The 15,002-nt window shown below is 40.2% G+C and overlaps 1 protein-coding gene across 1 annotated transcript in view; it reads left to right on the top strand.

Moving 5' to 3' along the window:
- PPP4R4 (protein phosphatase 4 regulatory subunit 4) overlaps positions 1-15,002 on the top strand; it is a gene marked incomplete at its 5' end in the record, with an annotated part of 90,719 nt that overhangs the window by 51,653 nt on the left and 24,064 nt on the right. Inside the window, 7 exons of the mRNA XM_081107035.1 lie at positions 2,394-2,515; positions 5,970-6,092; positions 7,357-7,526; positions 8,223-8,342; positions 9,107-9,184; positions 10,156-10,239; positions 10,813-10,995. Coding sequence (XP_080963161.1) covers positions 2,394-2,515; positions 5,970-6,092; positions 7,357-7,526; positions 8,223-8,342; positions 9,107-9,184; positions 10,156-10,239; positions 10,813-10,995 — 880 coding nt within the window. The remainder of the gene's footprint in view (positions 1-2,393; positions 2,516-5,969; positions 6,093-7,356; positions 7,527-8,222; positions 8,343-9,106; positions 9,185-10,155; positions 10,240-10,812; positions 10,996-15,002) is intronic.

Here is a 15,002-nt window from a genome sequence, read left to right on the forward strand (position 1 = left end):
CTGCCTAGGAGGCGGAGCTTTTGACACTGACTAGCATAGAAACCAACCAATCAGAACCAAATCTGAGTGAAGTGCCAGGAGCCAATAGCTGCCTAGGAGGCAGAGCTTTTGATGCTGACTGGTATAGAAACTGACCAATCAGAACCTAATCTGGGTGACCTGCGAAGGCAGAGCCTAAGGTGGGGGCTGAGGAGGGGTTTTATGGGCAACAGCTGTTTGGTGTAAGGTGTAAGAAAGCGGTTCAATTTTTTAATGACCACTTTGTCAGTATAGTGCATATGGCTGGCTATCAGTCCAGATATAGGGATTATGTGTTTTTGTCTGCCAAGAGCATCTCCTCCTGATGAAAAAGGCTCCCCCCCCCCCATTTAAGCAATCCTATCCTATATAATCTATCTATACTAATAAAAGGGTAATATGCTAATTAGACCAGGTTGACCGGCCATCTTCCGGATGTCTGACTTCTTCCGGACAAAGCCATGGTGGTGGGGGCCAAGGCAGAGGCAGTTCATTAGGGGCGATCAGGCCGGCATGAGAGGGCAGTTGGGGGCGAGATCAGGCTGGCAGGGGAGGGCAGTTAGGGGCGAGATCAGGCCAGCAGGGAAGGGCAGTTAGGGGCGATCAGGCAGGCAGGCAGGTGAGCGGTTAGAAGCCAGTGGTCCCAGATTACGGTCAGAAATCCCCCAAGGGGTCCCCAATTGGAGAGGGTATAGGCTGGGCTGAGGGAACCCCCCTCCCCTGTGCACGAATTTTGTGCACCAGGCCACTAGTTTTAATATAAACAACTAATTCCTTAGACTCTCTAAAATTGGAATAAAACAGGTAAAAGATAAGCAAATTTTTTTTTTTTTTTAAATATATTTTATTGATTTTCCACAGAGAGAGGAAGGGAGAAAGAGAGTTAGAAACATCGATGAGAGAGAAACATCGATCAGCTGCCTCCTGCACATCTCCTACTGGGGATGTGCCCGCAACCAAGGTACATGCCCTTGACCGGAATCGAACCCGGGACCCTTGAGTCCGCAGGCCGACGCTCTATCCACTGAGCCAAACCGGTTTCGGCAACAAATTTTTAATGTATATTGTAGAACTCAAAAAGATTGAGTTTATGTTTCTCCCAGTAGTACATGCAACTTTACCAATAATTCAGGTTTATCATGAACTTTTCCAATTTCATTGGCAGACGTAGTATTTCACTATCATTTTGCAAAGATATTATTCAATAACTGTCTGTCTATGTGACTATATTTCCTTCTAAACTTGAAGCACCTGGAAGACAGGATTATACCTTTTTTTATTGTTACCTCACCCATATGTAATCCAGTGCTTACTTAAGGCAGTTGCTCATGTGTATTCATTCATTCTCTGACAGCTAATGGCGTTAAACAATGAGTTGAATATTTGGTTAGGAGCTACTTGTATTTTGAAGTAGATGGTCATTTTCTTTGCCCATCTGTCACATTCTAAAAGTCGAGGGAAATAAGGCATCATGGTAGACCTATACATATAGGATGCAACCATTTCCCTGTTTTACTTCCTCTTAGCAAACTGGAGTAATTTTTTTCAGGAAGTAGGTGTGGGTTGTATATTGCACAAGGTAGTTTATTTATGAGAGTATTTTTCTCTTGCCTTCACATGTAAATCCCACCCTGACTTGGGCAGAATTCTTGATTATAATCCTTTTTACTAAAAACTCTTCTGTTATTTAAGTATATGGAAAAGAAGTCTGAGGACAGCCTGATCCTGTTATTTTTGTAGAAGTCCAGTTTTATTAGCTTAGGTGCTAGTCGTTACAATCTAAACCTCCAAGAGGTCAAAAGGGAATAAGATACAGGGTCAGGGATAACGAGATGAATGAAATAAATAGGTGAGCTTGTCCACATGGCCAACCAGGGATTCTAAGGTCAGGCTGTGTGGTACAATCTACCGCAGTGCTGGCTATGATCTGTTGTGATCTGATGGTTAGCTGTCTGCTCCAGATTAAATACTGATGAAGAAGATCCTGCATTTTATGGTTGGCCAAGACAGCAGAATAGTACTAGCATTTCTTTCTTTATTTTTTTGTTTTTGTTAATCCTCATTCATGGATATTTTTTCATTGATTTTTAGAGAGAGTGGAAGGGAAGGGGAGAGACAGAGAAACATCAATGTGAGAGAGACATATTGATTGGTTGCCTCCTGCATATACCCCGATTTAAATAATTTTGCAGTTAATATTAATATTTAGTTATATCAAGCTTTCCCAACCAGCCTGCAAGTTTCTAGAGAGCATGAGCCATGTCTTATGATTTTTTCCAGTTTCCTGTAACATCTAGCCCCGTGACTTGTTTTTAATAAGTTCTTGCTATAAATTTATTGATTTGATTTCTTTTCTTCCGTTGCTTACTGTGCAGGACAGACCTTACAAAAAGTGTGGTGCTCCCTGAATTAATAGAACTCTCCAGGGATGAAGGCTGCAGTGTGAGGCTTGCAGCATTTGAAACTTTGGTCAATCTGCTTGACATATTTGATACAGGTAAATCTTCATGTGGACACACCTTTGCTTCTGGAAGCAGTGTTTCCCCCTAGGTTTTGTAGCACTGATAAGGAGTAAAGGTGGGTGCAGGACAGATTTTCTCACGTTACGTTTCATGATGAACGTTAAACTCTCTTCCTGTCTCTCTTTCTGTGGTCGTTTCTCTCTGCTGCCACTCTTTCTTACCCTCATGGCGCCCACTGTTGCTGCATGTTCCATACCTCCCTTTTCTCTTGTCAACATTTAACTGACTTGTGTGTAGGACTAGAAATTTGGCTTGGTCATTAGCGTTTAACCTGCTCAGCTAATTGACCCTTTAATCAAGAAAGACCTTGATTAAAGCAATATTTAAATTAGTTTCCTCTCCTTAATATTTTAATGCTAGAAATCTCATGGCCCTACACGAGAAGAAATCTGGAATGGGGCATTAACATGGGCATGGGTAAGGAGGTATTTCTTAGTGTTGTGCAAATTAAATCACAAAGACAATGAGCTTCCTTCCTGAGTGTATGACTAGACTCTTGACTAATGCTGGACTTTATCAGTAAACATTAACCATTCTGGTAGGATGAAATTTGCAGGGGTAAATATCAAGTACTCTGCTATAAAACTCTATTGCATAATTACAGGATTACATTGACTTCGATTAACAAAATTTTACAAAATTTTTTTAAAAATTGATTTCAGAGATGGGGAGAGGGAGAGAGAGATAGAAACATCAATGAAGAGAGAGGACCCCTGACCGGCTGCCTCCTGCACACTCTGCACTGGAGATTGAGCCCACAGCCTGAGCATGTCCTTCTGGTTCATGGCTCAGTGCTCAACTGAGCCACGCTGGCCGGGCTTACCTGAATTTGTGAGTCTCTTAAAGATTATTGCAATGTGGACAATAATTGTGTATGAATGTTTTAGAATAATATTTAGGCTGTATGATGAGCCAGAGACACACAAACTGCACTGCACATTGAATGACTGAAAAAATGAATCTCCTTGTCCTAATAATGGGGCACCCCCAGGCAACCAAACTAGCAAATTGGTATCTTCTTTGATCTCTTCCCCTTCTCTGGCCCACTCTTGGTGATTGGCAGTTTGGGCCTAACTTATATTCGTGGCTTTATTTCCTCACTTGGCACACCAAATTCTTTCAGACCTTTAGCCTTTCCACATGCTCTTTCTGTACCTGTTTTTTCTCCCTTCTATTTTTCTCCTAGCCTACTTCTCTTGCTCCAGTGCCCAGTTCTAATATATTTTCCCCTCTAACATCTTTCCAAATCCCTTATACCAGGGGGTTGGCAAATTATGGCCTATAGGCCAACTCCCGTTATCACCTGGCTTTATAAATGAGGTTTGTTGGAGCATAGCCATGCCCTCCTGCTTATGTATTCTCTGTGGCTGATTTTGTGCTACAGTGATGGAGTTGAGTAGTTTTCGTAGATAAACTGCAAAGCCTAGAAAGTTTACCAAAAAGGTTAACAGACCCCTGCATTATACCAACTGTGCAAACTATGATCGCACTGTCCTATGATACTTTATTTTTAGCTTCTTCACTGATCTCATTTTCTCAAGTTCAGAGGTCATTTATCTTTCATCTTGTTACTTACTATGTTTGTTCTCTAAGAAATTAAATAAATGCTTGTTTAAAGAATGTCATTTAGTTAAAACAGTATAGGTGATACTGAAATGTGTTTATAATCCTATATAATAAAAGCCTAATATGCTAAGTGTCCAGTTGTCTGGTCAGCTGTTCAACCAATCAAAGCGTAATATGCTAATGATATGCTAAGGCCGCTCAACTGCTCACTATGATGTGCACTGACCACCAGGAGGCAGATAGTTGACTGGTCGACCAGTCACTATGATGTGCATTGACCACCTGGGGGTAGAAGCTTTGACCAGTACGCAGCTTGCTTCTGGGGTCTGGCCAATCGGGACTGAGCGAGACAGGCCGGATATGCCCTGGAGCCCTCCCATTGGCCCTTCCCAGCTGGCCAACCTCCCGTGTCCCTCCCCAGCCCTGATTGTGCACCCGTGGGGTCACTCAGCCTGACCTGCACCCTCTCGCAATCCAGGATCCCTCAGGGGATATCAGAGAGCTGGTTTTGGCCCGATCCCACAGGCCAGGCCGAGGGACCCCACTGCTGCATGAATTCATGCACTGGGCCTCTAGTAACAGTAATAACAATAATACTAATAAGCCTGTTATAGCACTTTACTTAATATCGTCAGACCAACCCCTAATAAAATAGTAATTTATTTCTGAAAGTTTAAGAGAACTGAGAAATTCAGAGTATTTAGAATCAAGACTTAAGTATTACTAATATATCAGAAACTTTTGACTTAAGTAGGCATACTCAATAAATCAATCAGCATTTTAAAGAAGACTTATCTAAGAAATAATAGTGAAGAAATTCACTGTACAGAACATACTATAAGCTAACTTAATTTCAATAAAAAAGCTGCAGAAAGTCATGAGATGGATGCAAGAGAGAGTCAGAAAGGTTTTCTGTGCCTGCTTCTCATGTATTGGTATTAGTGATATTAGAATTCTTTTAATTATTCAGGCTCAAAACCGCAATCATCTTAGCTTTTAAATTTGTAATCACTTTATATGTTAGTAGAGGCCCTGTGTATGAGATTCGTGCACTCGGGAAGCGGGGTCCCTCAGCCTGGCCTGTGCCCTCTTGCAGTCCAGGAGCCCTTGGGGGATGTCTAATTGATGGCTTAGGCCAGTGGTTCTCAACCTTCCTAATGCCGCGACACTTTAATACAGTTCCTCATGTTGTGGTGACCCCCAATTTCATTGTTACAAATTGAATATAATTAAAGCATAGTGATTAATCACAAAAACAATATATGTGTTTTCTGATGGTCTTAAGCGACCCCTGTGAAAGGGTCATTCGACCCCCCAAAGGGGTCGCGACCCATAGGTTGAGAACCGCTGGCTTAGGCTCACGGGGAGCGGGCCTAAGCCATCAGTTGGACATCCTTAGCACTGCCACAGAGGTGGGAGAGGCTCCTGCCACTGCCGCTGCACTTGCCAGCTGTGAGCCCAGCTTCTGGCTGAGCGGTGCTCCCCTGTGGAAGGGCACTGACCATCAGTGGGCAGCTCCTGCATTGAGAGTCTGCCCCCTGGTGGTCAGTGTGCGTCATAGTGACTGGTTGTTCCACTATTCAGTCGATTTGCATATTAGCCTTTTATTATAAAGGATTCCCTAAGGCCCACCATATAAAGTGTAACTCCCTCAGCCTGGCATTAAAGTTTTTGATAATTTCAACTCTCCTCTGACCCTTTCTTCACTATACACTGCCATCTTCATTATTTTCAGATATTTTTTACTACTGTGTGACTAGCATAGTAATATTTTTTTCTGGAATTTATGTATATGTATTAGTTTCCAAATGTGCAGTATGAGCAATGGATCTAAAGTATGTTTTATTTCGGTTTGTTTTCCAGATGATAGAAGTCAAACTATACTTCCCTTAGTGAAATCATTTTGTGAAAAGTCTTTCAAAGCAGATGAATCAATTCTTATTTCCTTATCTTTCCATTTAGGAAAACTATGCCATGGACTATACGGTATGATGTATCCTAAGAATTTCAAGGTTATAGATAATTTTTCCTTTTTCTTCTACCTTTGTCGCTAAACTTCAGCCATCCAGTTGTAAAATTTACCCTTTAAGTGTGTAAACTCTTAAGAGATCTTAGAATTTTGGTAGCATAATTTAGAACACATTTAGAAATAACATTTTTTACTAATAGAACTGATTTGATAGAACAGTGACAGAGTGAAGTAGGAGTAGCCTTTTAAATTTCTGAATATTTTATGTGTTAGTTTGTATCTGATAAAAAAAAAAAGCTCAGGCATATTAACTATTGTTACATAGTTATACCCTTATTAATCATCTGTTGAATAATTAATGTATAATATGAGACTTTCAGCTTAGAAAGTAGAATAACACCCATAACTCTTGGCACTTTGAATATATTAGTCAGTTCTTAGCTTACTATAATAATGTAATCATTAAGTTATAACCATCTAGCATAGTAAAACATTTTATGTGGATTGTAGGCTTTCAATGGGTAGTTGAAAAATATATTGGAATTCATACTGAGTTTCTAGCTCCCTAACATAGTTAATGAATGTGGAACCAGTTTATTGATAAAAATATTTTTAAAAAATCTATTTTATTGATTTTTTTTCAGAGAGGAAGGGAGAGGGATATAGAGTTAGAAACATCGATGAGAGAGAAACATCGATCATCTGCCTCCGGAACACTCCCCACTGGGGATGTGCCCACAACCAAGGTACATGTCCTTGATCAGAATCAAACCTGGGACCCTTGAGTCCGCAGGCTGATGCTCTTATCCATTGAGCCAAACCAGTTAGGGCGATAAAAATATTTTGGAAAAAAAATATTTTGAGTTTATTTTGCTATCTTTCAGATTCAATTTTCAAGCTCCTCTGTAGACACATATACATGTCTTTTCAGCAGGCAATTTAGAATATTTACCATAAGTAAGTAGCAATAATGGCCACACTATTATTATTATAGTGACTTGTTAGGTCTGCAGTGTGACATATGCTGCAGAAATTAATGCAGGCATAATTCTTGTATTGCATAGTTTATGCTATTGAAATTAAAATATTATTAAAATCAATATAAGGTGAAACAGTAGACCCTTTAGATTTCTTAATAACAGTTACTTTTTCCTCCTTGTTGCTGTTATTTATGATCTCTAACCATTTATTTAAATATTTGGTTCTAATTTTTATTGTACTTTGCTTTTATCTTTTTAATTTTTAATTAAAACGTTGAACAAATGTTTTACATTTCTCTAGGAATTTTTACTCCAGATCAACACTTGAGATTTTTGGAGTTTTATAAGAAACTTTGTACATTAGGTTTGCAGCAAGAAAATGGACACAATGAAAACCAGATTCCACCCCAAATCTTAGAGCAGGAGAAGAAATATACTTCAGTACGGAAGAACTGTGCTTATAACCTTCCGGTAATAAATTATATATTTGTGTTGATTAAACATTTTGATTATTACTTAAAATTATGTGAATAGATAGCATTAAAAATATTGTCATATTTGACACCTGCTGTTTAGCATTGTATCTGGTATATATAGTAGGTACCTAGTAAATGTTGGTGTAATTTACATTGACTTCTATGTATAAACTAGAGGCCCAGTGCATGAATTTGTGCACGGGTGGGGTCCTTCAGGGTGAGCTGCAAGGTTGGGGGCACGAGCTGAGGCCCAGCTCGCACCCCCAGCCTCGCAGCCCCACAGCCCTGCCTGGCACCCTGACTTGGCCAGGCACTGCCCCCTCACCTGCTCCACCATCCCACCGTGTCCAGCTCTTGTCGGGGCCCATCAGGGCTGGCAGCGCCTCCAGTGACGCCCACTGCCAGCACTGCCCACTGACAGTGCCGCATCGCAGACGCCTGCCATGTTCCACGCCGCCCCCTGTTGGTCAGCACACATCATTGCAAGTGGTCAAACTCCCAGTAGACCTCCCAATGAGGGGATAATTTGCATATTAGGCTTTTATTATATAGGATTAGAATTATATGCATACATTTGGATCTTTTAAATATGATTTCTAAGTAAATTATGATTCATAGGACATGATTTCAATTTAAGTGAAATGAATATTATGTATTAATGCATGCTTTTCTCTCCTTCCACCTCCACCAGGCCATGATTGTTTTTGTTGACCCTAAAAATTTCCAATTGGAACTCTATTCTACATTCTTTTGCCTTTGTCATGACCCTGAGGTACCCGTCAGATACACTATTGCCATTTGCTTTTATGAAGTAAGTCTGAAGAAGTGATACATTTGTTATTAATTCTACCTATTAACTAGATGATTATTTGGTATTTTGTACACTTCTATTTATAGTAGTATTAGAAAATATAAGCTCTATATTTTTTTCACAGTCTAGTCCTAAATCTTTTTAAAAATTTTCTCAATTATCTTCTTAGAATGTAAATTTGTTTACAAAATATTATATTTTTATCATTTATTAATCCATTCATTCAATATATTTATATGAGTGCTTACTTTAGGCTAGACTGTCCCAACTCCTCGCATGCTGACTGAAGTCTCTGATAGAAAAGCCTTTATTTTTGCTCGCTTAGGCACTGTCCCTACCTGTGTCGTGGGCCTGCAGTAGCAATTGCCTCTTTCAGAAGCTCTGAGCCGGGATGGATGCCCATAAACCCGAGATGCCCTGGTGGACCTGATGGCTGCTCTGAGGCTTCCCACCGTGCAGGGAGGCACCCTGGGCTCACTGGTGCTTGTGATAGCAAAGTTATGACTGATACACTCCGTTTCCTGCACTTCCATCCATAGGTTCATTTCTCACCCTCATACGTTCGCACACTGCAGCATGTTCTAGCAGACTATAAAGCTAGTCATGTATGCAACTAATTTTTCTAGAAATCTAATGTTATATTTATGTTTTAACCTAGTCTCATTGTAGAAGTACCTAACGGGGATGTAATTTTAAGAATTGTTACTACAACCTTTATGTGTCTAGTAGAGCCAAACCTGAGAGGCTTTATTGCTACATTTTAGGTGTCTAAACTTCTGAATTCTGGAGTGTATTTAATACACAAAGAACTAATAACATTGTTACAAGATGAATCGCTGGAGGTAATTTCTTACTTTTTGGGTTTTACTTGTTTTATGTTAAGTCTGAATACATCACTGCCTTCCCCCTACTTCTTGGGAATTGCATGGCCTTTCAGTTGACCAGCCCCAGAAGCTTGGAGTCCATGTACCATTGTATCAGAGACTGAAAGTTGGGAAGGTCTTTTGTAAAAATTAGGTTTTAAAATATATTTAGTTAAAATAATTATATATAGTGTTCCCCCCAAAATGTATACGCTACTAAAAGCTGATAGCTCAATTCATGTTTCTTTCTTTTCAGATTTAATCCATTGGAATTAATAATTATTCAAAGTGTGTATACATTTTTTGGGGACGCCCTCTATATACATATATATTGGTTTGTGCAGGAAAATTTTGGAAATGCCAAAAAGTAGACAAACTTTTAAAAGAGTGAGTACCTTTAGTTCCAGTCACTATTAGTATTTTGTTAAATTTTTTCATTTTTTTCTATATAAAGATTTTTATTTTACACAACTGTAACCCTATGTTATATCACTTTTTATATCTTTTTCTCTCAGCATTACTTGGGCAGTATACTTGTGAAGGCTTTGAAATACTTAATTTTGATGCAGTAGTTAATATATTCTATCCACCTAAATGATACTAGCTTGCTACAGTGCAACTCCACATCACTGGGGGTGCTTTTCAAAGGTGTTTGAGCAGATTGATGTGTAGCTGTCTCAGATCTAGACTGTTTAAACATATTAAGAGGCAGTAGAGGTTAGTATAGTTTGATAGTGTGATAGTGATAGGTAGTTTGATCAAGGCAGTTGATCATGTCTCTAAGACCCTCCAGCAAGAAGAGGTAAGGAAAGTAAGAAAATAGAACCCTCCAAAATGTTGTTTGGTAAATAGCACTGTTTCTGTGTAGGAATTGACATGTGGAGTTAACTAATCTAAGATTAGAAAAACATTGTAATTGCCACAAGAATAATCATTATCTCTATTAAAAGGTACTAGATGCTCTTATAGATCATCTTCCGGAAATCCTGGAACTTATGTCTACGGGTGGAGAAAGCAGTATTCAAGAAAATAAGGTAATCCCCTATGTCAAAAAGTTTCTGAATGCTGTGAAGTACTATTTCTCTCTACAGAGCTGTGAGGAGTCAGTGAAAGGCTGTGTGGGAAACATTTAAGTAGTGCTTGACACAGTAGGTGCTCAGTAAATGCCTGTTGGAGTCTGAGCAGCTTGAATTTCCTCTACAATTCGTACACTACCATGGCTTTATTTATAGTCCTTGGAGTTTACATTCATATTTTCACTTTTTATTCACATTATTATTCCAGAAATAACAACTTGTAAGGACAAAGGAGTAGGGATTTAGAAAGTCCAAGTTGGCTGACAGTGAAATAGAATAAACTTTAATTAGAAGGGTTATGAGAGTCCCAGTCTCTATTTCAAAATTTTGTTTCCAGCAACTAATAAGTTTTATTTTTGGATATTTTTTAAGTATTTGATTTAATCAGATTATTATCTCCCTGTGACAACTGAGATGCCTCCGATGTTCTGAAATGAACTGCCTTCAGCAGTGTGTTGTTAGCTGACCCATCTGACGGAATCCTGCAGTTGATTTATTTATCGCTGGTTCTTTTGGTGTTTTCCGTTTCAGTTGCCATCCCTGCCTGACTTGATTCCAGCACTCACGGCTGCTGAACAGCGAGCTGCAGCCTCTTTAAAATGGAGAACCCATGAGAAGCTGCTGCAGAAATATGCCTGTCTGCCACACATCATATCAAGTGACCAGATTTATTATCGTTTCTTACAAAGAATGTTCACAATCATGATGACAAATGTGAGCCCCACCCCTTTATCTTCTTTGGGATTCCTGGCAAGTTTTTTACATTCTTGAGACAGTGCAGCACCCAGTTCATTCCATTCTGCCAGAAGGAGGGTCTCTTCCCAGTTGCTTCTCCACTGGTCTCCCTTGCTCATCTTCTGCCACCGGGAGAGGAGTGAGCAGGCAGCGCCTTCACTTACCCTGTTTGCATGCCGCCAGGGAGAGGGTAAATAGACTCATGTCAGCCTGGATGCAGTCTGTCTCAAGGGGAGGCTGTGGGAGCGGGCGGCCTCCACTGCCAGTGCCCCTTCTGCTCTGACGAGCACCTTTTGTGTGTGGCGGCCTCAGGGCCTGCTTAACCCTGCCATTTTGCCAAGGCTCCCTCAGTCCCCTTAACGTTAGTCTGGTTACGTTTTAAAAATAGTCCCTGAAGAGTGGCCATGCAACAGGCAAAGCTTATACCAAAACATGGGTGCCCTTCCAGGGATAACCTTAAAATTTGAATCAGAAGCGGGGGGTGGAGGGGTAGTGAGAGAAAGTGGGGAGAGTTGTACATAAACTTCCCCATTGACTAAGTTGTCTGCCTTTTTCACAAGAATTCCAGCGGGGATTATTTAACCTGCAGTTCACTGGCCAGTTTATATGACATCCTACTACCATCTTCTGAAGTATAAGAATGTCCATGTAATGCATACATCTTAGAAACTGTTAAAAAGTACTTTAGATTCTTATTGTTCTCAGTGAAAGGGAGAGAATGAAATCTAGCAGCCATCTCAAAAATCCAAATTAGCTTTGGCTTCAAAGATTAAAAAAAAATGACATTGGTATCATTTACTAGTTATGTTAAAAAATTCGAGGCATATGTTTCATGAACTAACACTTCTACAAGTTTATTTCATGTATCGAAGCAAAGCGTGGAGGATGAAGGCACATTGTAGATAGAACAGCCGCGAGAGGTGATTTGATAACAATAATGTCCTTGCCAGAAGACAGGGCATGCGTGCACCACATTGGACTTCACATGAAATTGAGCAAAACTGACTATTTCACTTTTCTGAGTGCCTGCTCTGGCTCGGGCACTAAGAGTTGGGGATACAGGAGTGACCAAGACAGAGTCCTGCTCTAATGGAGCTTGTGTTCTAAGGAGGGGGTGGTGAGGAGAGTGATAGATGATAAAATAAGTAAATATACCTGTACGTACTGAAAAGTGCTATGAAGTTTGGTCTTATTATTTCAATTTAATTACTCAGTAGGCATGTTTGTATTTAGAAAACTGAGACTACATAATTATTCCATATTTTTAGCTTCTCTTACTAGGAAAGAGAAGTGATTTATAACCATAGAGTGTGAACAGAATACTTTTAAGCCTCAGAGATTTGTTTTATTGTTTTCTTTTACAAGGAGGGTAATTCCACACATAAAAAGAGATACATGATTATTACCGCACACTTTTCAGGACCAAAGAAGACACTCCTTCTGTTTCAGTATTCTCTGGAGAAAAGAAAAATGTACATTTAGTTTTACATCTAATGGTCATAATATTATTCATTTATTTAACACTGTTCTGGATGCTAGGAATACAGTAGTGAATGGAAGAGACAAAGGACCTATTCTTGTGGAACCTTACATTTTATTGGAGACAGGCAATAAGCAAGCACACGCATATAGAGCACGCCAAGGATGAAAGTACAATAAGGAACCACAGGCAAGCTTCAGGAAGAGTGAGGAGGGCGGCAGCCTGCTGTTGTGGACATAATGGCAGGAAAAAGCTCTCTGATCAAGAGTGCCTCGTGCAGAGGCCTGAGCACTAATGAGTGAGCATGTGGATGTGGAGGATCTAATGAAGGTCTAGCTATTGCCTCTGGTTGTTACATCTCTTAATCCAGAGCAGATCCTCCCCCCACCCCCACCCCCCGCCCACCGTTCCCTATTTGTTCATGATGTTGAATTTGGGAAGACTTCGTTGCCTTGTGGAATATTTCAATTCTGTGTTTGTTAGATTGCTTTTTCATAGGGTTAATTTGTTCATCTATTTTCATGTTTCTTGTAAACTGGAAGGTAGATGTAAGGGCTTGCTGAGTTTTATGTTAAGCATTTTTGGCTTAACCTAAATATTTCATAAGTGCTACTGTATACTTATATTGCATTGTATCTGGATGGTTGTCCCTAAACGTGACTTAAGGGTGGCTGTGCAGGTGATAACAGCTCTGTTAGTCCACTTCAAAATTATGCTTTCTCCCTGTGATTGGCATTGTAATCTGAAGCTGACACCCAATTTCCCATCAGCCTTTTACCCATTAGTTTTTGCATCCATTGATAATTATTTTTTTTAAAAATTAAATCTTTATTGTTCAGATTATTACAGTTGTTCCTCTTTTTCCCCCCCATAGCTCCCCTCCACCCGGTTCCCACCCCACCCTCTGCCCTTACCCCCACCCCCACTGTCCTCATCCATAGCTATACAATTTTTGTCCAGTCACTTCCCACACCTGCCACACCACTTCCCGCCCCGCGCCCCCCCGCCCCCCAGAATAGTCAGTCCACTCCCTTTCTATGTCCCTGATTCTATTATATTCACCAGTTAATTCTGTTCATCAGATTATTTATTCACTTGATTTTTAGAATCACTTGTTGATAGATGTGTATTTGTTGTTCATAATTTGTATCTTTACCTTTTTCTTCTTCTTCCTCTTCTTAAAGGATACCTTTCAGCATTTCATATAATACTGGTTTAGTGGTGATGAACTCCTTTAGCTTTTTCTTATCTGTGAAGCTCTTTATCTGACCTTCAATTCTGAATGATAGCTTTGCTGGGTAAAGTAATCTTGGTTCTAGGTTCTTGGTATTCATCACTTTGAGTATTTCTTGCCACTCCCTTCTGCCCTGCATAGTTTCTGTTGAGAAATCAGCTGACAGTCGTATGGGTACTCCCTTGTAGGTAACTGACTGTTTTTCTCTTGCTGCTTTTAAGATTCTCTCTTTGTGTTTTGCTCTTGGCATTTTAATTATGATGTGTCTTGGTGTGGTCCTCTTTGGATTCCTTTTGTTTGTGGTTCTCTGCGCTTCCTGGACTTGTAAGTCTATTTCTTTCACCAGGTAGGGGAAGTTTTCTGTCATTATTTCTTCAAATAGGTTTTCAATATCTTGCTCTCTCTCTTCTTCTGGCATCCCCATAATTCGGATGTTGCTACCCTTGAAGTTGTCCCAGAGGCTCCTTACACTATCTTCATATTTTTGGATTCTTTTTGTTTTTCCGGTTGGGTGTTTCTTGCTTCTTCATATTTCAAATCTTTGACTTGATTCTTGTTATCCTCTGGTCTGCTGTTGGAACTCTGTATAATATTCTTTATTTCAGTCAGTGTATGCTTAATTTCTAGTTGGTCCTTTTTCATAACCTTAAGGGTCTCACTAGATTTTTTGAGGGTCTCACTACATTTATCGGTGGTTTCTAGAAAATTCTTGAAAAACCTTATAAGTGTGGTTTTGAACTCTATATCCATTAGTTTGCTTTCCTCCATTTCTGTCATTTGTGACCTGTTTCTTTGTCTCTGCATTTTGGCTGCTTTCCTGTGTTGATAGAGTGGCTTTCTGTGCTAGGTGTCCTATAGGGCCCAGTGGCTCAGCCTCCCCAATTACCTGAGGTGGACACTCTTGGTGCACCCCTTTGTGGGCTTTGTGCACAGTCTTGTTGTAGTTAAGCCTTGATTGTTGTTGGTATCACTGGGAGGAATTGACCTCCAGGCCAATTGGCTGTGAGAATCAGCTGTGTCTGCAGTGGGAGAACTTCTGTGCTGGAGACACCCTTCTGGGGCAAGACTTGCTTCAGTGGGGCTTTGGTGCTCACTGAGTCTGCCCCCTGAGTGTGTCCCTTATGGATCTGAGGAGTTGTAATCTGGATGGTCCCACTCTGACCACTGGGTACCCTGGCTCTTGGATCTCTAAGGAGGTGCTAATTTAGCCTCTGCCTGAGGCTATCAGGCAGGAGCTACGGAGAGATCTGCAGATTCCTCTTCTTTGTTTGG

The sequence above is a fragment of the Myotis nattereri genome (assembly GCF_964212035.1).
Source record: "Myotis nattereri genome assembly, chromosome: 1".
Lineage (NCBI taxonomy): Eukaryota > Metazoa > Chordata > Mammalia > Chiroptera > Vespertilionidae > Myotis > Myotis nattereri.